This window comes from Gossypium raimondii, chromosome 10 (assembly GCF_025698545.1).
Source record: "Gossypium raimondii isolate GPD5lz chromosome 10, ASM2569854v1, whole genome shotgun sequence".
Lineage (NCBI taxonomy): Eukaryota > Viridiplantae > Streptophyta > Magnoliopsida > Malvales > Malvaceae > Gossypium > Gossypium raimondii.
Window position 1 is genome coordinate 59,266,034 of NC_068574.1, and position 22,967 is coordinate 59,289,000.

At 31.5% G+C, this 22,967-nt stretch overlaps 2 protein-coding genes across 3 annotated transcripts; both read right to left on the minus strand.

Moving 5' to 3' along the window:
• Window positions 1–6,133: 6,133 nt before the first annotated feature.
• On the minus strand, window positions 6,134–8,660 carry LOC105777422 (L-type lectin-domain containing receptor kinase S.4). 2 transcript variants are annotated; one of them, XM_012600685.2, is made up of 2 exons: window positions 8,636–8,660; window positions 6,134–8,312 (listed from the first exon to the last, which is right to left on the minus strand). In XM_012600685.2, the coding sequence occupies exon 2, from the start codon at window positions 8,302–8,304 to the stop codon at window positions 6,361–6,363; it is 1,944 nt and encodes a 647-aa protein (XP_012456139.1). In that variant the 5' UTR covers window positions 8,305–8,312; window positions 8,636–8,660; the 3' UTR covers window positions 6,134–6,360. The 2 variants fall into 2 exon arrangements, with proteins under 2 accessions (XP_012456139.1, XP_012456138.1); XM_012600684.2 differs by lacking the exon at window positions 8,636–8,660 and adding an exon at window positions 8,572–8,595.
• Window positions 8,661–17,561: 8,901 nt separating this feature from the next.
• Window positions 17,562–20,591, minus strand: LOC105777362 (ribulose bisphosphate carboxylase/oxygenase activase 2, chloroplastic). The gene is made up of 6 exons (XM_012600606.2): window positions 20,429–20,591; window positions 20,018–20,343; window positions 19,829–19,934; window positions 19,645–19,730; window positions 18,712–19,184; window positions 17,562–18,006 (listed from the first exon to the last, which is right to left on the minus strand). The coding sequence occupies exons 1-6, from the start codon at window positions 20,471–20,473 to the stop codon at window positions 17,726–17,728; spliced, it is 1,317 nt and encodes a 438-aa protein (XP_012456060.1). The 5' UTR covers window positions 20,474–20,591; the 3' UTR covers window positions 17,562–17,725.
• Window positions 20,592–22,967: the final 2,376 nt, after the last annotated feature.

Below are 22,967 nucleotides of genomic sequence, written 5' to 3' on the forward strand. Positions count from 1 at the left end.
TGACGGATTCTAATTTGTTCGCTTGTCTTACTTATACTGTTTTACTTTACTAAAAAAAATATTTATATTCCGTACATTCACAAATATGAAAATCCGAATATTTACACTACGTATTCACATAAACAATCTGTGGAATTCGAGTAACATAATAAATCATGATTGCCACTCCTTCCCAAGAGCTTGAAACTTATGCAAATCAAAGCATAATCAAGAGTTTTTTGATCACATAAATGATGATTATATATTTAAAAAGCTGTTAATTATCATACACTTTCTTTTTTTCCAACATGAGATAGTGGGGGGGGGGGGTCAATGTATATCATAATTCTCACTACAAAAGATATAGAGTTTGATTTCAAATGTACCAATCATGTGATCTCCACGTTACTATTGTTGCTTTTGAGCATAAGATTCTTTCACTTTATGTCCCATAAATACTTTGACAAGAGACACTTTAATGGGGTCTCATAGCTAGTTTGAAAAATAAAAAAGAAAGAAAAGTTGGCAAATTTCCCGTTAGCATTCTCAATAACTATTCATTCTCAGCAATGATTCTGATGTGATTTAGGTTAAAAAATGCGAAAAAAAAAAAGGCCTAAACAGTTGATTATACGATATTAGTTATTCTGAAAATTTGCAGAACATTGTTTTGGACGAAAATTTCAAATGATGAGGTTTGCCACCATGTCCACCAGGTGATGACACTGGTTGTGGTGGTGCCACTCCCCCCACCAGCTAGGTCTTTCCTCGGGCTCATCGTTGGAACACATCAACCCGAGTTTGATCAAAAGAACTGCCTCAGGCACAACAAATTCACCATTCAATTTTGGATCCACAGCTTCAAGAACTGCTTATAAGTTAAAATCTGTTTTTCTTTTACCGGATACATTGGGTATAAACGATATGGGTGAATAAAAATATTTTATATTAGAAAAATAATAAATTATTTTAACAAATGATTATTGGTGTAGTTGTAAGAGATTTCAATTTGAAATTGTTGGTCTTCTGTTTAATTTTAAATAATATTTTTCAGTTGTTTTATTTAAGATTTCGTACAAAAGTATTGAAAGATAAAATATATTTATAATAATATTAATTGCCTTTAAAAGTAAGGGTGTTTTAATATTTCACAACTAAATTGGTATCGCGTTCACTCATGACACCAACTCACTAAGCTATTTTATATATAATATAGATACAAACAAACATTAATGTCTTATTGATTTAACTCATATATCTCCTCACTAGTAAAAATTAAAGGTGTTCATAAATCGATGGATCGAGGTTTGATTTTAAAATAATAAAATATATTTTTATATCAATATTTATATATTGATATAATTAAATTGAAATAAAATATTTGCAAATTAAATTTTTGAATGAATGATGAAATTCATTAATCCAAAAAGGCAGTTAAACAGCTACAAAAGAACATAAAAATTAATGCTAAAAAATAACTTTGAAGTTATATAAATAAATTAATCAAAAATATCGCAAGAAACGTAAAATGAACCATTAACGGGATCAATTCTATTAATTAGTCTTCCTCCTTAAACGACCCCGGATAATCTATTTAACTTGGGCCAAAGGCCAAGAAAGGAAGGTTTAGTTGAACTGAGGATAAGATAATTGCCCAAGTTTGAACTCACTCTTTCCACTTTGTCTTGCTTAAAGTTTGATGCTCTTAGAAATCCTTGAGATATCTTACTGTCATGGATTGAAGCAAATTGTCACAGAATTGGAAGATGATGAAGGAGAAATATCATCGAGCGTCGATCCTCATGATTCTTAGTGTTTCCCAAAGTTACGAGAACTCTACATAGTAAAGTGTGATGGTTTGGAGTATATTTTTCCGGCTTTGATGGTGCCACAAGAGCTTCCGGAGCTTGAAAATCTTCCTATTCATGATTGCCCTCAATTGAAGCAAGTGGTCAGATGCAATGAAGGAAGGGACGCGCCCCGACCCGTGCAGTTTCCGAAACCATTGACGGAGTTTTCAGTGTCGGCCTGCCCTCTATTAACTGATTCATTTGTTCATTTAAAAGTTGAGAAGGCTATCCTCAAGGTGCTTTCTTTTTCTCCTTTCCTAGGTATTTAATTGAATCTGTGCCTGGTTTAGTTAAGTTTTATACATGTAATGTTTTCAAAGCTGCCTACCAAGCAAGATGCATGAACTGTTAGGTTTTATTTACACATAATAAGTATATAAACAGACATACTGTAATCATTGCACAAGAATTCAAAGGAAGTAACTATGTTTGCTCTAAAGCATGTATATCATCAATTAATCCATAGAATAGTAGTATTAGTATATATAATTTATTTTTATTTATTATGCGATGAATTATAATCAGAAGGTTCGGTTATTAACATTCAAGGACTCGTTCCATAACTTAAAACATCTTCAACTATCTGAAGCAATTGAGGATTATAATCTGGTTCAAGATGCAAATGGAGGACTAAATGGATTAACTTCCCTTGAACTTAACCATTGCAAGGATATTAAATGCTTGGTTGATACCACAACAGGGAATGAGCCAACCTCTGCATTCACTAAATTGGAGAGTTTTAAGTAGAAAAGATACGCTTGTTTTGGAAAGTTATGCAAGTGTCATGAAAAGTGTCCCGTGGAAGTCACGGAAAGCATCTCACGGAGGTCAATTGATGACATAGGACTCATTCGACCCATTTGAACTGACTCCACTTATGAAATATATGGACAAGTTCATCTATTTGAAATCTTGGTGGCCTAGTAGAACACTCCTGTAAAACTAGAGTTATCATGATAATTAGTGTAAATCTTAGGGTGATAAGATTGTATAAAGTTTAAATATCTTAAGATTCTCATTTGTAATAGGCATTAATCTCAACTGTTAATATAATTTAATTTGTACCGTTGGATTTGGGAAAACTCAACCATAAATAGAGACATTTCTCACTTTATTTTTTGAGTTAAAAAATATATTGAGAACATTTACTCAAACATTAGTTGAATTGCTTTCTTTGGTTAAAGAATTCTTAAGTTAAAAACTCTCATCTTTTATAGTTAAGTTGACTTAGTCAAATTTGAAGCAAAAAAATTACCTCAAATCAGCTTAAGGTCGCACGGTTTGCTAGATTTAAGTTCTAACCTCGTAACACAAGTATCAGCCTTAAAATTCTAGATGAATTAATTTCCCTTAAAATTCTCAATTGAGAGGGTCCTGAATGCTTGGTTGATACATCAAAAACAATGATGGGTCTCAAATAATTGAGTGTTAATTCGCCTGCATGTCTGAGATATTCCGAGTTGATGAAGCAAATAACGCAGCACCACTACTCTCAAATTTGGAGCTTTTGGAGTTATCGTCTTTACCAGACTTGAGATGGATAGTAAAAAGCCCCACCCATTGTGTCGACCTCGAATGTCTAAAGGTTTTAGAAATAATAAGCTAGGAGAAATTGGAATCTCTCTTCTCAATATCCATTGTTCGAAGCCTAATAGTACTGGAAGAACTCAAGATAGTTGGTTGTAATGAACTGAAAAAAGTTTTCATGGAGGTGGAAAGTAATGCTGAATCCAACACACTTTATTTGCCGAACTTGAAAAATATGGAGATAAAAGAATGCCCAAATCTAGAATATGTCTTTCCACTTGCTCTGGCTCGAGGTTTTCTTCGTCTACAAAAGGTACTTCTTGTTAAACTAGGAAACTTGAGAGGTTTTGCTGAAAACTTTAGATAGGAATACTTGTGGAAAAAATGTGAGAGTGTTTGGATAAAAATATAAGCTCAAAAAAGAGTTTAGACAAAAAATAATATCTATTTTTTAAATGAGTCATGCCTCGGGTAGAATTTTTTGGTTTGGGTTTGGCCCAAATCAGTTATTTTGTTATTGTTTTGCTACTGTTTTACTACCATTTCGTTATTATATTGTTACTATTTTGTTGTTATTGTTTGGATATTGTATAACTATTGTTTTATTGTTAATTTTGCTACTATTTTAGAGGCATTTGTTTGTTAAGCTGCAACTATCTTATTGTTATTTAAGTATGAAGATTTCTGTATTTTCAATTTGTTGTGAAACATTTATTTTAATGTTCTTAATGTATTTAATGTATTATATTGTTTAAATTTATTTTTATATAAAAAATAATCTAAAAGAATTTAATACGGGCGAGTCAGATCGAGTTCGAGTTTAGCATTTTTAATCTGAGCTGAGTTTAGATAAAATTTTAAACTAATTTTTCGTACTCCAAACTCAGCCCATAATCAAATTTAAAAAATATTGAACGAATTTCATTTTTCAAAAAGAAATTAACAATTGTGGTCTACTTAGTAGCAAAGATTTGTTAAATTTTCTATTTTCTGTAATTGCTAGATAGAGATTAAGAAAAATGTTTAAATTTGGATTAATGCACAATTTAGTCTTTAAAATATATATATAAATATATATTAGTTTTAAAGTTTTCTTAGCTTACTTCGGTCTCTAATATTATTAGATATTTCCAATTTAGACCTTTGGACATTAAAACTAATTACTAGAATATTTAGTCAATCATATGCTACCACGTTATCATTCGAAAATCCTAAAAATCTTTAAAATTTACAAAAACAATATAAAAATTTACTAAAAGTTTTAAAAATATATTTAATATTTTTAAAATTTTATAAATCACATTACTAGAAATTGAACTATCATTTAAATAATAAATACTATTTTTATTTAAATAATTTGTAAAAATCCAAATTTTGATTGTTTGAATCGTAAGTTAATTATCATATGTGATATCCTTCCAAGAGACAACAAACTCATATTCTAGGAAATGTGGTTCATATAATTTTAAAAATATTAAAATTTCTACTTTTTAAAAAAATTAGTAATTTAAGTAATTATTTATATAATTTTTTGTAATTTTATAATTTTTCAATTTTAATAATTTTGTAACTTCTTTTAATTTTTGTACTTTTTCATTTTTAAAGATTTTAATGCTTTTTTCGGATGACAATGTCACAGTAACATCATTGTATGACATGTAGCAGTATATGATTGGTTAGATATTTTAGTCGAGTTCAAAGGACTAAACTAGAAAAATCTGATAATGTTAGGGACTGAAATGGATAAGAAAACTTTAATAACCAAGGTAAAAGTCCAATATATTTTAGGAACTAAAATATGCATTAAGCCTTTTAACTTGAGAGATCGATGTTTAAATAAAGATTAAATGTTGAAAAGGTTTGTATGAGAGTGTAATATACGTACTTAATTGGTATTGAAAGAACATAATTTAAAGGAATAACATTTTAAAGTTAAACTTTTAATCAATTGGAATTATTAGCTTTGAATATTAATGAACGTAAAGAGTTTTTAGTTTCCACAAGCGAATTAGGGAAATTAAAATATGCTTAATGTTTAAAATTAAAATATTTTTTTTAATTTTTTTATAATTTTAAATTTTCAACATAAAACACGAGTTGTCATATCAGCGTCTAGTGTAATGTTTAGGATTCCACTAAATTGTTGTGGAATTTGTTCAATTTTACAAAAACTAAATGCTTTTTTCTTGTTCAACTACAAAAATAAAAGATTGAGGACTGATTTATAAAAGAAAAAATATGGAGGCAACCAAAGTTATAAGAATTAAGGGTAAATTTATGATGATGCTTGGATTTTCAAATAGAATTAACAGAAAGTGTTAATGAAATAACTGAAAATTAGCAATTCAAAAAATAAAGAGAGTAGGGACGGAATTATGTCAAATTAAAGGAGAAAAATAAATTTCAAGTTTTAGCATTGTGGAGGGACTTAAAACCAAAATTAGACCAATTAAGTTTTAAATTTTAGAACAAAAGCATTTGACTATTTATCTTTTATGATTTTGGATGAGTAAAGCCCAATAAATAAAGACCAATTAAATTAAAATTAAAGATTTGAAGTTTCTTGATGATTAAGTCAAGTTACTTGCGGAACAAGTAAAGTCACATTTTATAGAGCACAACTTTATTCATGTGAGGGATGTGTATATGTGCATTGTTTTTCTAAACAAACTAAGCTTGCGAAGGATAAGCTAGTGGGAGAGTGATGTAATTTTTGTATAATGGTGAGGTTGCAAAATTGGTAACTGTTAGACTAGTGCTAAGACTTGAATCATTAGTTATATTGTAAGAAAGTATTTTTATTTATTTCGTAGTTAAAATTGTAATCACAGGTCCAAGCACTATTGTAATTACAGTTTTTGTTTTTACCCTTTTTTACAAAACATTTCTTTGAACATAATACAAAAATATAATCCTTTTAACAATCCTTGAAGAGAAGGAAAAAAAAGCATTTCTCTAAAAACATTCCTAAAAAGGCAAAGAACTCTGTCTTGCTCTTCAATGGCTATCTGCCATTTCCTCTGCTGAGATTGATATGTGTTGTTAAACCTGCTTCAACATCTATGTCCTGGTTTTCAAAAGCCGATGAGCATGCGGACGATGAATTTCGATACGAATGCACATAATCTTCGAACGCGATACTGTCACTTCGATTGCCCTCGTTTCTACCATATCCACCAGGTGATGGCACCAGTTTCGGCAGTGCCACTTCCCCCTCCAAGTACCTTACAACTTGCTTCATTGTAGGCCTCGCCTCTGGCACTTCATTGGAACACATCAAGCCCAGTTTAATCACAAGAATAGCCTCACACTCATCAAAGTCGCCATTCAATTTTGAATCCACAACTTCAAGAACTGCCCCACTTTGCCACTTCTCATACACCCACTCCACCAAGATCAGCTCCTCAGGCAATGCCTTTGGGTCAATAGGTCTCCTCCCACATGCCACTTCAAGCAAAAGTGCACCAAATGCAAACACATCAGTACTTGTACTAGGCTTACCAGTTCTTGGAAGCTCAGGTGCCAAGTACCCAAATGTGCCAACCACCGTGGTCGAGCCCGGGTTCGAGCCGTGGTCATATAACTTGGCTAAACCAAAGTCACCAAGTCTTCCATTTAGCTCAGAATCTAGCAGAATATTGCCTGCCTTGATGTCTCTATGAATTACAGTTTGTTCCCATTCTTCATGCAAATACAAAAGACCTGAAGCCACACCTTTGATGATCTTGAACCTATGTTCCCAACTTAGAACTTGTTTTGGCTCATCAAACAGGTACTTATCCAAGCTACCACAAGGCATAAAATCATAGACTAATAAGAGATCACCTCTGCATTGACACCATCCTAGAAACTGAACAAGATTTCTATGGCGAAGACGACCGATACTATAAATCTCAGACAGGAATTCTCTTATCCCTTGCTTTGATTCATGAGAGATTCGTTTGACAGCAACTTGAGTGTTTGTGGTTGGCAGAGTTCCTTTGTAAACTCTGCCAAATCCACCAAAACCAAGTAGCTCTTTGTCTTTGAAACCCTTTGTTGCTTTCTTGAGTTCTTGATAAGAAAACCTTTGAGGACCAATCTCAAGGTCCTTAGCCTCAATCATGTCTAAATTCTTCATGTTCCTAACAAGGTAAAACGAGATGAAAGCAAGTGATATCATTAAAAGAACAGCTGGAAATATGACACATAGGATCAAGGCAGTGTAGTTTTGTTTAGGCCTTGGAAGTGAAGGTAAAGAAGGTAAAGACAAAGATTCAGCCTCTCCACTCATGTTAAAACTCCATCCCAAGATGTAGTGAGAGCTTGCAAGCTTACCTGTTGAAGCTGAAAACCCCACAAACATGGAATCATGGAGAAATGGTGAGAGATCAACACCAAAGGACAAGATTGATTTTTTGGGTTTCTTAGATAAAGTTGAAAGCTTAACCTCTAATCGATTTATAGCTGAATCATAATCAATCCAAGCTTGAATCACTTTCCCACTATTGAGATTCAACTTTTGCATTGTTGAGTTCTCAAGGAAATATCCAGCAGTAGCTGAAGCATTTGAATGCATGCTACTCAAATCAACGCCAACATGATTATCATCTTTATCACCAAACTCTAGATTTCTCCAAGTATCAAACTCTACTGCAAAAACATGGTTACTTGAATTATTCCCATGATGATCACTTGGATTATGCAAGCCTAGATATTGACTGTGATAACCTGCAATTTGTTTTGAAGGAGAAAGAACAAAAGCAAGGCCATGGCCGCCACCAAGGGTTGGGTACGCAGGAGCCATGGCGAAAGCAAAAGCTGTTGAAAAAGAAAAAGCTTTGCCATTGCTGGAGTTCTTGAACTGAAAAGGAGATGAGTAAAAAGCTCTGCCAATTGCATCTTGGGTAATATTGGTTAAACGGAGTAACCCACTCTTTGTAATGCCTGCAACTCCATTTAAGCTCATTTGGTCGCCTGAATCATGAAACCCATTGAAGATGAAGTGAGAAAAAACTGGGTTTGATGAAAAAACAAGAAAAACCCAGAAAAAAACCAACTCCTTTGCCATGCAAAGGGGAATTGGGATTGAAATTTTTGCTTTTTGGGGTTGAAGAAAATGAGAATAGAAAGGAGAGCTAAAGAGAGATTTATAGCTAAGGTGGGAATTAAAGGACTAGTTACTGGTGTATGAACTCAGGTGAGGATTTACAGGGGATTACGAGGAAATTCAAACCTTTAGAAATGATGCAATTCTATTTCTTGAGTGAAATTAACATAGAGTTTGATGAATCTTTCACCTTTTCACATGAATATCGCCGAAAATCTTAGACGCGTTTTCATCTAATGGTCACTCTAATAGTTAATGTCAACTAGTTTATTTATGGCTTCCGGAAAATGATTTCTAAAAATAATTTATTTTCTTGAAAAAAGTAATATTTTTTGGTGTTTAGATAAATCTATGTAAAATATTTTCATTGTTATTTTCAGCTGACCAAGCTGTTTTTTGTGAAACAAACACAGGAAAATACGAAAAACATTTTCCGTAAAACCTTTTACATGTAAACAAAAGGACCCTTAACTCATTTTCTATTCTTTGCATTCAAATTTTAATCTGTAAATTTTTTTAATTATTTAGTTCTTAATTTTTCATTTAATTTCTTTCAAATCCTTCTTGTTTTAATTTTATATTTTCTAATTTCTTTGATTTTATTTAATTTTATAATTTTAAAAATGTTAATGTCACTTATTCGTTTAGATGGTAAGTACATTTCCGACATTCAATTGCAAATGTTAAGAAAATATTATTAATTTTTTTATTTTAACTAATTCAATTATTAAGTTGTTAACGCTATTAATTTTATCATCTTTTTATGTTTATATAATCAAACTAAATATCATATTATGGAGACGTACATACACAATTTAAGTGAAAGGGCACCGCGTATTATTGAACAACACTTGCAAGAGGCGGGATTCTTGCACGTGTCTCGTATGCTCGGGGGGACTAAATTGGATCTCACACTTATCAGTGTTTTGGTGAAAAGATGGAGACCCAAGACACACATATTCCATCTTCTGTGCGGTGAGTGTACAATTACACTTGAGGACATTGGATAACAACTTGATTTACCAGTGGATGAGACAGTCGTTATGTGGGTAGTGGGCATTGGCGATTGGAGCACGATTTACGAGCAACTATTAGGAAATGTATTGGACAAGTTTAGTGGTAGTTTGATAGAGATGAAATGGTTAGAAGACAATTTCAATTATATCGACAACTCTATGAGTGCCGTTGAAAGAGAACAATATGCAGGAGCATTCATCCTGAGGTTAATAGAGAGGCTTCTAATGCCTGATAAATCTTGAAATCTAATACATTTAAGGTGGCTACTACAACTAGTCGACTTGAAAGAAGTGGGATGACTCAGTTGGGGATCAACTGTGTTGGCGACACTGTACCAAGAGATGTGTTGAGCAATGAAATCACAAAAAATTAAAATCGATGGTTGCATACTCCTTCAATCATGTACATGGTACTGGCTATCATTTTTATGTCTCGAGTAAACACCCCTTATGAATTCTTACTCGTAATAAGGTAAAATTCATTTGATAATATAAGTATCATAATATTTTTTTCACTATTATATTTTTTGAATAGAATATTATTTAAATAGATGGAAGAATGACACGAGTCATGTAGGTATACCAGACAAGCTCGAAGATATCCGGTTATTGTTAGATCAATGATTTGAAGCCGAGGTTAGTTTTTTGAATTTTAAATTATATAATATTTACGTAAGAATTTGAAATTTAATATTAGGTCCATAATAAAATTTATAATTTCATACTATAGTTTGAATAGATGTCATACTCTGATCCAAGAATTCAAGAATGCATCCTGGCAGAATTTTTGGCCAATCGCAATATTTGGCTTGTCAAAGTGTCATTGATAGGTTGTTAAACTGTCAAAATGCACGAATTCAATCGAGTGATGTGCTAGTTTAGGTTTAAGCAAATTAATCCACTATCACCCCAGGAGCTCGATGAATAACATAATATCGACTTACGGGGAAAAACCAATGAAGATTGGCTGAAATTTCATGCCAAATATATCTACATTTGAGAGTATAGGTACGATTTCATACCTATGCGCAAACCAATTCCCCCACCAGATTTGGCGACCTCTCCGAATTACATGACATGGTTTAGACTTCTAGAGGAGGAAAGGAGTAAACAATATCGTTGTAGGAGGCCAAGATGACCCTGCATGAATCCTAGGTCGGGAGTACATGCCTCAATGGAATCATCATCAACTCCAACCCCACATGAGGCACCGATGGGTGCGCAACCTCCCGATCAATATGGTTCATATTTTTTTTGTGCTTTCACTACCCCGTTTTTTTTTTTACACAAGCACCACATTATACACCATCATACTATGCATTAAAACCTTCTCTATGTATATTTTTTGCACTACAACCATCCCAGGACCATATTACACGCCAATGCCGAAAACAACACCGATGTATCTACCATTACCGACAATTCCAACATTCTATTCGCAATCGGATTATGCGACACAATACACTTATCCACTGGTAGTGTTGCAAACACCCTCAACATCACTGTTCTATAGAGGTGGGTCATTTTTGCAACCACCTATTAATACAACGGGCGATATACGATGGGAACCTAGGATCCAAATGCACTCTAGCACGGAAGAAGGAGACGAAGATGAAGATGGAGATCAACATGGAGGTCGAAGTAAAGATGAAGAATATGAGGAGTTGAAACTCCAACTATAACGAAATCCTTCTCGTAACCGACACCTACCAAGTTGTGGCACACATTCGGGCCGGCAATGCCGATGAATATTTTATTTAAATTTTTGTCATGTAAATCATCATTTGCTTTATTAACTTTTAATTTGTATTATATTGAATTTTTCCATCCATAATTACTTATTCCAATTATATAATAAAAAAGTTGTTCTATTCTATTTTACATTAATAATATACTTATTTACAATTTAAGAAAAAAATATTTTTTGTATTGTTTTGTATGTGATTTGTATGATTAAAGAACTCATTAATAACTACAACCACTACCACCTCGACTCGACTCGACTCGAGTTTCAACTTATTCTCCACCATCGCAATCACTCCTCCCCCTAAAAGCCTTCTTGCTCCCAATTCTGTCACAAATTATAGACAATGAGGTTAAGGATATTACCTTTGGTGGAGATGGAGAAAAAGAATAAGTTGATTATATTTGAAAGTCATTTTTCCCCCTATGATTATGATCTCAAACTTATGTATGAGGTTTATAAAGTATTTTCTTTCAGTATTATAAAACTTGAACCCGTGACCGCATAACCACCATCTACTGGGGGCCCGACTTATACTTTAACCCACGACCATATAACCACCGTGAACTAAGAGCCTGAGTTGCAATTCGATGGGATTCTAAAGTGATGATTCTATCCCCACTAACAGATAAAATGTGTGGGTCTCCAAGCACTATCGCATCACCGTAAACTTAAACATACCTTAAAACTATCACAATGTCAAACTCAAACACTAACACAAATAAATTTTCTCCCCAAATTTTCAACACCCAACAAAAATATATATTTTAAAAAAAATAGAAAACATGTCTTGCAGGAAGCATTGCAAGACGTGTTTTCTATTTCTCTCTCCAAAATTGACCTATTTCCTTAAATTTAGAAAAAAATACCTAAATCCCTAATTGTTTTTTTTTTAAATTGGTGTTTCTTTAATTAACCTCTCCATTAAAAGTTTAAATTTCAATAGGTAGATATTAATATGGTCAATTATGCATTTAGTCTAAGAACTTGATTTCTTTTATCAATTTGATTCTTATATTTTTATTTTTTTATCATAACTTAATACCCAAACATACTTTTCATCCACTATCCTCATCAAAGTTTTCCGACCAAATGCATATTTAAGCTTTATTAATATTAACAAATAGCAAATTTGAAATATAAAATTTTCTTTTTTTTTTAAGGTAAAATATATATTTTTTAAAATACTAAAAATAATTTAATAAATAAATATTTAATAAAATACTAAAAAATGTCGCTTGAATTATAACTCGATTGGCATGGGTATTGTTACCAATACATGAGGACATGGGTTCGAGTGCGCTAAAGCACATTATCCTCCTATTTATGGGTTGGGGATGGACTATGAGTAGTTCTAAACATTGTATCAAAAAGGCAGATATGATCAGAACTTATAATGAGCTTATTCAAAAAAAAATTCAATCCGTAGGAATCAATAGAAAAGGCAAATCCCTTAAAATACACTAGATCCAGTTCGGTTCCATTTTTGTTCAAGAATGAAATCTTATTGGAACTGCCCAGTTCATCTTTCGGAACCATATCAACTATTTCTTTATTTTTTGATCGCCTAGAAGGGACAAGAGAAACATCTTATTCTTTCTTCAACAATTTCTGATTTCTAGTGGACCTCTCAGTAGGATTCGAACCCAGATGAAGTTCTGACCATCTATTAGAGAAAAAAAAGAACGAATGGATCTTGTAGGATTCCCAAGAAATCCTTCAATTTCTTCCGGAAGCAGATGATTATTCATCTATTTCCCACATTCCGTGAATAGCCAGGACATTGAAGAACGTCCAAAAAAGCACTTAGGGAATCAGTCTGATTCTATCTCCGTTCGTTCCGAGCTTATGCAAAAAAATTTATTAAAAATTAATTTAATAAAAAACGAGATATTTGATAATTTTTAACATTGCCTATTAAATTAAGATATATAAACTACTAATATAAAAAAAATCAAATGTTGACCAAAGCATGAAAAATAATATAATTTTAGGTAAAAATTACATAACATAATCTAATGCCCTATTATTTTAATGACCAAAGCATGAAAAACAATATAATTTTAGGTAAAATTACATAACATAATCTAATGCCCTATTATTTTAACCATTACCTGCATGGTCTGACCATTTTATGGATTTTATATTTAAAGTTTTAAGTATTAATTTAATCAATGGAATGAATACAAACACCAAATGTCAAATAAACACACGTTGTATTAGAAAATACACTTTCTTCTACTATCATGTTAGTGGCTACTTCACCAAACTTTTGGGAATTATTTATTAAATTAAATATCCATGTTACTTAATAATTTAATCAAATTAAACACACACACAAAAAGTTAAATCATCATTATTAAAAATTTGTCCAACAGACAAACTCTAGATTAGATTAAACCATATCACTTCACTTAAATTTAATATACATATGCCGATTGTGTTTTAACTCGATTGGACCGATGCAGGAGAATGTGGGTTTTAGTGCGCTGAAACGCAGACTATAGGTAATTTTAAATATTGTGTCAAAAGGATCAGATATGATCAGAATCTAAAATGATATTGTTTAAAAAAAATTAATAAACATGTGCACTTATATATTTTTATAATGGTAAAATTGTACCTTACCCATAATAATTTATGATCCATCTACGATCCTCTTAAAATATTTTTTAAGTTCGTCTCTATTTAACACGATTATACTACATTTATTTAGTTCTTCTCCTATCATTTAAATTGTAATAATTTATATTTGAAACATTCGTAGCTAAAACTTTTGAAAACTTTCTTCTAATGCTATTATTATGTCTACCATAATACAAATTTTAATTAAATTGGCGTAATGAGTTAATCGAATACTAATTCAAGTAAAAATATTACGGTAATACATTGCACTCACAAAGAGAAAATATAAATTTAAACTTTAGAGACAACATTATTAAGAACGACAAGTACAAACCTTAAAAAAAGATATTTTTACAAAATAATTTATATTATTATAAGTATATTTTAACCGGTTTATATTATTTCTAAAATAAAATAAAAACCGTATATTTCTATTTCATCATTTCAACTAAAACATAACTTATCATTAATGGCGGCTCTTGAGATTAAGCATTAAAAGAAATTTATATCGTCAATGACGGATAAGCATTAAAAGAAATTATGGTTTTCTTTTTGCTTAGTACTTTTTCTCTTTTTTGTGGTAAACGTGTAATTGAGGTGGACCATTAACCCAAGCCACTTTCTGCCGTCCACCACAGATCAACCCAGCTTGTGACACCTGGGTTGATTAAAAGACTGTATGAAGAAGTAGCATGAAGATTCATGATCTTGTAGGGCACAGTATAGAAAGCGACCACGTGGGGTCTACGTGTTTTGATCCCATGCCGCGTGACTGAACACTTTATTTTAAACGTGGACCACGCCGCCTGCTGATTCCATGTTATTTCAGTTGACTGTAAGCTGAGTGTCTTTCCATAACCGTCCATCCCAACCATTATTTTAGATTTATTATTTAATCAGTAGATAAAATACGAGATTATTTAATTATATAAATAATATAATAGTCTTATCTTTTAACTTAACGGGTAAATATTTATTAAAACAACGTAGTTTTGATTTTTAACTTTAGAAATAGTTTTGCCTTTTTTTATTCGAATTTTCAGATAACTTAAATTGTGCAATTCTTATTTAATTTTAAATTGAAAATTTTGATTTTTTATTCAAGTTGGTCTAAATAACTCATTTAACTCGAACTATTTAATTTAAAATTTGAATATTTTATCGAGTTTTTCGAATCAAATCGGATTTTACTCACCCCTATGGACAGGGGCGAAGCTAGGAAATTTTTTGGAGTGGCCAAAATTAAATTATAAATTTATTGAGAGTGAAATTGCAATTTTGCCATTGGAAGTTTTGAACTTTATAATTTCTAAAAGACATTAAATTACAATTTTATGGTTTAAAAGGGACTTAAACAAAACTTTTCCTTTCTAAGGGGGCAAGGCCACCATCATTGGGCATGTACTTCATAAAAAATCATAAAAAAATTTTAAAAAATTATCAATGTCAATAATGAAGTACGTGTGAATTGTCACACGAGCTGCCATATCAATGACGTTAACATTTTACCAATTCATTCAATTTTTTATCTAACAAAAAGCAATTCGACAAAACTTTTAAGGTGAAGTGTCAAAATGACACTCTCTTCTAATATAGTCCATAGAGGACTTTCTTGGATACAAATGATGATTTTATTGTGCAAATCATAAAAGCCAATTTCTTTTCGGGACCTAAAGCAAAATTTTACCAAAACTCGTAAGCCTAATTGCACGTATCGTTTGGTAAGCCATCACTTTCTCTTTTTATAGTAGGGATGTGATGGGTGTGTAATTTTCGTATGTTTGGATATTCATTCACTTTGTTTTTATTTATAATAAATTAAGGTTTAAATAATTAAATATATTTTGAGATTTACTAAATGCAATTTTGCAGTAATCTTATTATAAGTTCGGATTATATTTATTTTTTTTACTAAATACTTAGAACTATCTATAGCCCCTCCCTAACCTATAAATAGGAGAATAATGCGATTCAACACATTCAAACCCATGTCCTCTTATATTAACAATAATGCTCATGCCAATTCAGTTAAAACTTAATCGACTTTTTGTAATAAACTTTTAAGCATTGAACAAATAACTTAATTAATTCAAATTTAAATAATAATATTCCATTTATATTTTATATTCAATTAAGTCCTCATATGAGGTTGCTTAATGTGATGTCATGCCAATGATGCAAGCATGCACATCACCATTGTATACTAGATGAATCGAGTCCCTTTCTCATTTATCTTTTATACAATAAAAATTAATTAAAAGGATTTTTTAATTTTATTTGTGAAATTAAAATTAATTGTAAGTAAAATATAATACTTATAATATAAAATGAATTTAGAAAAAAAATAATTGTGTTTGCAGTTGGATTTACATTTTAGATTAATTAAAATATGTATGTATTTTTGTAAATTTCTAAATTTATGGACAAATACTATTTTGGGCTTCAATAATAAAACAAATTATCCTCTCTAAAGCCCAAGGGTTTCTAAATGGGCCAATAATAGCCCATTATATATCTCTAAGTCCAAAGGAAGCAAAAGGCCAAAATTTGACTAATTTGAATTCTTTTTATTAATAAAATATTTATTTAAATTTAATTTAAAATAATTTTTATTTAATTCGCCAGACATCCTCAAATTACAATATTTATTCTAAATTAATCCCCAAACTTCAAAACATTTTAATTACATCCCTAAACTATCGATGCTATATCAATAAGGTCCATTCATTATTGAAACTGTTAATTTAACAATCAAATTACATGTAAAATGGCATAATTTAAAATTAAAGTTTAAAGAAAAGTTAAATTTTGATACATGAATTTTAAAATTAAAACTAAAAAATAAAATTGAATAAAAAGAGCCGATAGCTTTCATAAAAGCTCGAAAATCTTAAAACTAAATTTTTACAACATCTATTTTTCTTAGACATTATTAATATAACATTGATAATTTAAGGACGTAATCTCACTTTATACTTCATTATATATTTTTACATATTTAATTTTTCACTATACCTTAAAATTAACTTCTCGATTTTGATTTATACTATTTTTAATTTAGTATTTAATAATTTAGTATTTTTATTAAAATTTTAAATATTTTTTAATTTTTCCGATACATTATTATAAAGTTATTTTCATGTGATTTAAATGACATAATATATAAATCTGAAGTAAACAATATATCACATAATAGGTTAGGTCTAACTGTTTTTTCTCTAAATTCCATTTTTCGCATAATATTTTTATGGCATAATGACTTATTTGGTTATGTTAGCCCTCCATTTATTTTTTTCATCTTTTTTAACCCTTAAACTTACGTTTTTTATTAAATCACTTCAAAATAGATGGAAATTAAAGTTGGTTAACTTACTATGTGTATGTTACATCAACATTTAATTAATTTTTAAAATTTTAAAAAATTAATTAAATGTTGACATGTCATCTCCGTGACATTCTACGTGTATGCTACGTTGGCAAAGTTAACAAACATTAACTTTTCCATCAATTTCTGGGTGATTTGACAAAAAAAATACAAGTTCAAGAGATAAAAGAGGCAAAAAATTAAATAAATAACTAAAATAATTTTTTTCGTGAAATGGAAACCAAAAAAAATTATTTTTCCTATAAAAAATTCAATTTTTATCAAATAACACAATCTTTTAACAGGAAATTTTTATTCAAAACTAATCATGTAAAAAAAAGTTGATTGGAACAAATAAAGTGAAACATTTAAGACAAGAACAAAGTGGAGATTTTATAACACAAAAATAGAGGATGCAAATCCACTTAAAACACAAAAGGAAAACAACATTCAATTAAGACACAAAGGGGGGATTTCCTTTGTTTGTGCCCAATATAGATTTTTTTCTTCCCTTAGAGCTTAATTTCCCATTTAGAAAGCTCCTCTCTTGATAGCATCGTCATTAGCATTTCCAAGGGCAGCTTCACTCAAATATTTGTCAGCCAATTGAACCCTCTTCACATTCTCTTGCTCAGCAACAAGCATGTATCCATATTCCAACAGCTTCTCAATGGTCATCTTCGGTTGCTCGAAAGATGGTGGCCCTTCCCTCGAGTTCACGAGCTTTTTCCCGACACCATTGACTCCGACCTCTCCGATCCATTTCCTCACTTCGTCATCGTAAACTCTGGCCCTCAGAGCACCGAAAAAGTCTACAAATTGAACCAACACACATGCAAATACACCGTTAATGATAATTCCTATGGGATTTAATTATGGTTAATTTAATCTGACAAAATTCGATACCTCTACTTTTATAATGTTATCAGAATATCTAAATAGACTTAAAGATTTGGCTGACATGTAAATTTATTGTAGATTGAATATGATGCTATCAATTTGGACCTATTAATAGGATTGTAATCGAGCTGAGCTGAGCTGAGCTCATATACTGAGAAGTTCAAGCTCAAATTTAATTTAGAACTCACCGCTCGAAACTTAGCTCAAGCTAAATCAAATACTACTATATAAGCTTGAGTTCAATTAAGCTCATTCACACACAATTGTATAGCCAAACTCGAGTTTAAGCTTGAACTTGTTCTATATACCCATTTTTTTAGATGAACTAGTAATTTATTATCAAAGTATTGAAAATAAATTAATAAAATATACAAATTAGGCTCGCAAGTTGTTCCAATCAAGTACTAAAATACTTGAATTCGACTTACTCAATAGCTTGAGTTGCTCGAGAATGATTGAATCAGATTCGAATTTTTAAGTCAAACTTGAATAACTTGCGAGCACACCAGATTAGAAGGATTAAACTTTTGAATTTTAGCATTGTGGAGGGACTAAAACAAAAATTAGACCTTTGTATAGAGACCACGAATTGAAAAAGTGTTGAAAGAGAAGCTTACCAATGGATTGGCCCGGGAAGGTGTCAACAAGCTTAACAAGGTCATCAACGGGAACATTGTCGGTCCTGAAAATACCTGTGCAAACACCGATCCTATCTTCCCTGGTGGGTGCCCAGTAAAACTTCTCCATACGACCGTCACGGATGAGCGGCGCGTACAGCGTCGAGAAATCGTTACCGGTGACGATGATCGGAACACGAGGGTTCTCTTCCTTGTTGTACATACCGGGGAGCTGAACGTTGGTGGGGTTATCAGCGATGTTCATGAGTGTGGCGTTCACCATTTGGTTGTTCACTGTGTATTGTGTGGTTCCTCCCATACGACCGGCTCCAGCGTCGAGATCGTTGATGAAGAGGCAACACATTTTCCCTTTCTTGATAATGTCGGCGGCCTCACGGTACCTTTGCCTGATCAACTTGGCTGGTTCTCCGGCGTTCCCACTTTCCAATTCTCCGGCACTCATCATAATGGGGCTGTAATGTTAATTCATTATATTAATTCATTAGCATGTTTCTATTTGCACAATAGACCCTAAATATTTACACATTTCATTAATTTTGACTCTAATTTTAAAAAACCAACCAAATTAACCCTCAATTTTATACCTTTTATCCATTTTAATCATTAAAGTTATTGACATTTAATATTTTAGCTAAGGTAAATTTTTGTTTAGCTCATCTAGCGATTGTAAAATTTTAAGTTAACACAAAAGAATAATTGCATTTTGCTTCTAAAAATTATAATTAAATTATAAACCTTCTAAAAATAGAAAATTTATAATTTAACCTTTTAAAACTAGTAAATTTTTAAGTTAATACAATAATAAAATTGCATCAAATTTATAGTTTAACTATAGCCCACAAAATTTTTTGACTTCACCCGTCGCCATATACTCAAGACCTTGAATTTGCATCTAAAAAAACATGAACTCACTTGATTCCCATCTTGGCAAAGACAAGCTCACATTGGAAAGATTTTCCTTGACCTTTGCCTCCCCAAACACCCAAGATAAGAGGAACCTGTAATAGAAACAATTGTAGTAAAATTTGGTAAATTTAATGCTATTTTATTAAAAAAAAAAAGATTTCACTATATATGTTATAGGTGACATACAGACCTTAATGTTAGGAAGGGTCATGAAGTTCTTGGTGATGTGAACAACAAGCTTGTCCATGAAAGCTGGGGCAATGTAGAATCCATCCATGTTGTTGTCCAAGTCGTATCTATATCATCCAAACCATTTATAATTTAGGGTTGAACAAAAAATCGAAATGCGTATATATGATGTATATGTATATGTACTTACGTGCGAAGGCCTTGGCTAAGGTATTCATAGGAGCTCATGACAGCATAGTGAGTCCCATCGTTCATGGGAGCTTGGAACAATGAGTCGACCATACCTTTCCCTCTGGTAATGTCTTGTTGGTCATCGGAGATATCATAAGCAAGACCCTTCCATCGGTCCTGGTCGGTCTGCGTGTCTTCGTCGATTTCTTTGGCAGCCACAATCTTGAAACTTCCCGCTGGAGCCTTGCCATTGTTGTTGAACCTAGCGCTCACTTTCTTCAAGCTGTTCCCCATGAAAGCTGAGCTTGGAACAGAAGCTCCGGCACCTGATCCATTCAAACTCAACTGCAAAAAACACAAACAATGATATCCTCAGAACATGTTTGGTTAGGGACACACATGTAATAAAAGAACCGAGGGTATGGAGTACCGGTGCTCGGTTGACAGCACCGATGGTGGAGACGGCGGCCGCCATTGGAGACTGGAGAGTGAAGTTTGTGAAATGTTATGAAAGTATTGGGAGTGATTGGACTTTGATGAGCCTTACCCAAAACTTATGAGGATTATATATTGTGTGGGTGACAAATATTAAGGATTTTTTTTTAATTTTAATTTTTCTTTCCATTTGGCTATGGCCACAAGTATTACAATCAATGGATCAACGTGGCAGCTGATGATTGCTGCATTTTGTTTAATATTTAGATCTTGGTCAAATTCCATAGAAGGTCCATGTATTATGCATTTTTGACACATTTAGTCCCCCTCTATTATATTTTGATCAAATATAATATTTTTATGTAATTTGGCAAATTTTGTGAAAGCTAAGGTGTTTGGTTGCAATAAGAATCGGGTGTTTTTATGGGATTCCAATGCATTTTTTTTTAGTAATACATAATTAGAGGGTTATATAGTATTCACACACCCACTTACTTCTCGAAAGTTTGAATTCGGGTGAGTTCTATAAGTAAACGGTCTTTAATCATCAGACCAATCACGAGAATTCTAATGTAATTAATTTTGATTCTTATAAGAGTTTTAATGTAAATTGTCGATAGGTGTTGTTGCAATGCTTTTGATGTTGATATTGCACAATTACTTTTACCCTTATGGGTAAAAAAATGTGCATTTATAATCCTAAGATCTATTTTTTTATATTTTTTACATTTTTTATCCTTTAAATGTTTTTTTTAATTTCTAACTATGCATAAATCCCCATATGTATATATCACAATTTTTTGGTATAATTAAATGTGTTCTTATTTATTTTACGGTCTAAGACTAATCCTATTCGGGACAGATGACGACTTCAAAATTTAAATTCAATCCAAATGTTTTAGGAAGAAATTCACTAACACTCCTTCCCATCACCCAATCACTTGTTGGTGTATACATCTTGCGAAAACAAAAAATTAATAAAAATTATTAGTCTCGCAAAACATTTTGAAAGGCAAAAAGATTAAAAATGTTCAAATTATAATAAGACTAAATTTATTAAAAACACATAGTATAGGGACCTTATATAAAATTTAACCAAATCAAATATGTTAGTCTGTTTTTCTTTCGCTCATTTGTTGAAGGCCACACAACTCACAATCAAAGATTGCATCATGGATCCACGTGGCAGGTGATAATTGCTACATTTTGCAGGAGTCTATCATTTTTCATTTCATCTGATAGAGGTTACCAGTTAAGGTGGTTTCTTTGCCACTAAAATCTGTTCCATTTATTACCACACAAAGATTTTCCTGTTTGGGGGACTTTGTTGGTAGTATTTTTATTTGGGAAAAGAGATAATGAAAGATAAGGTGAATAAACTGTGTGTGATTCTAATTAATTTCATTATTTTTGCTCAAATTCTGTGAGATAGGAAAATATATATTAGAGGTTGGTATCTTATTGGTATGGGTCGTTGGGGTCCCATTTTATAAAGGAATTTAGATTGTGAAAGCTACAAACTTACAAAAGATAGAAAGAAACTAGGGAATTTAGTGGATAAATTTATAAGAAAATTAATGGGAATTTCTAATTTTTTGCACTTCAAAATATTTTCTCTTTAAATATGCAATTTGATAGGCCAACGAGGAATTCTATTTTTGATGTTCGTAGTTGTTACTCTTAACAATTTCATCTTCAAGGTTTGGATTTAAGTTTTCTTTACAGAAATGTAATATGTCTTACCACTACACTCAATATATGTTGGTAATTAATCATTCTTGATTTACAGCTCTTTTATACATTACTAGTAAAAATTTTAACTCCGCAAGTAGGATTTAGATAGTGACAATGAGGCCGTAATATAGTTGATAAAGACGGAGGTTCTGGGTTTTGAATATCTAAATTCGAAACTCATCATGCGCAATTAAAATGTATGGATCTCCAAAACCCACCATGAGCTATTATCGTATGTGGGTTTTAGTTTAGTTAATTCGTAATCTTTTGATATGCATTATATGGAATTTGATACGTTAATAGTTTTATTGCCAATGGATGAATAATCTTTTCAATGTTCGTAGTTGTTATTCTCAACAATGTCATCTTCAAAGTTTGAATTTGAGTTTTCTTATCAAAAATGACACAAAAATGCAATGTGTCTTACCACTACACCCAACACGTGTTGGTGATTAATCATTCTTGATTTACAGCTCTTCACACATTATTGTTTTCATGCTATTTTATTTAAAAAATATTTTATACATTATCAATGAACATTTTAACTCCACAAGTAAGATTTAGATAGTGACAACACTCCTTAGGGTATAATAAAAAATACACATCAAATAGTGTTTGAACTTTACTTGTGTAGTTAAAATTTTCCTCTAATAGCTAACGAGACCTTAACATAGTTGGTAAATGTGGAGGCTCTAGGTTTTAAGTATCCAAATTCGAGGCTCATCATGTGCAATTAAAATGTATGAATCTTCAAATCTCATCATGAGCTATTACCATATGTGGGTTTTAGTTTGATTAGT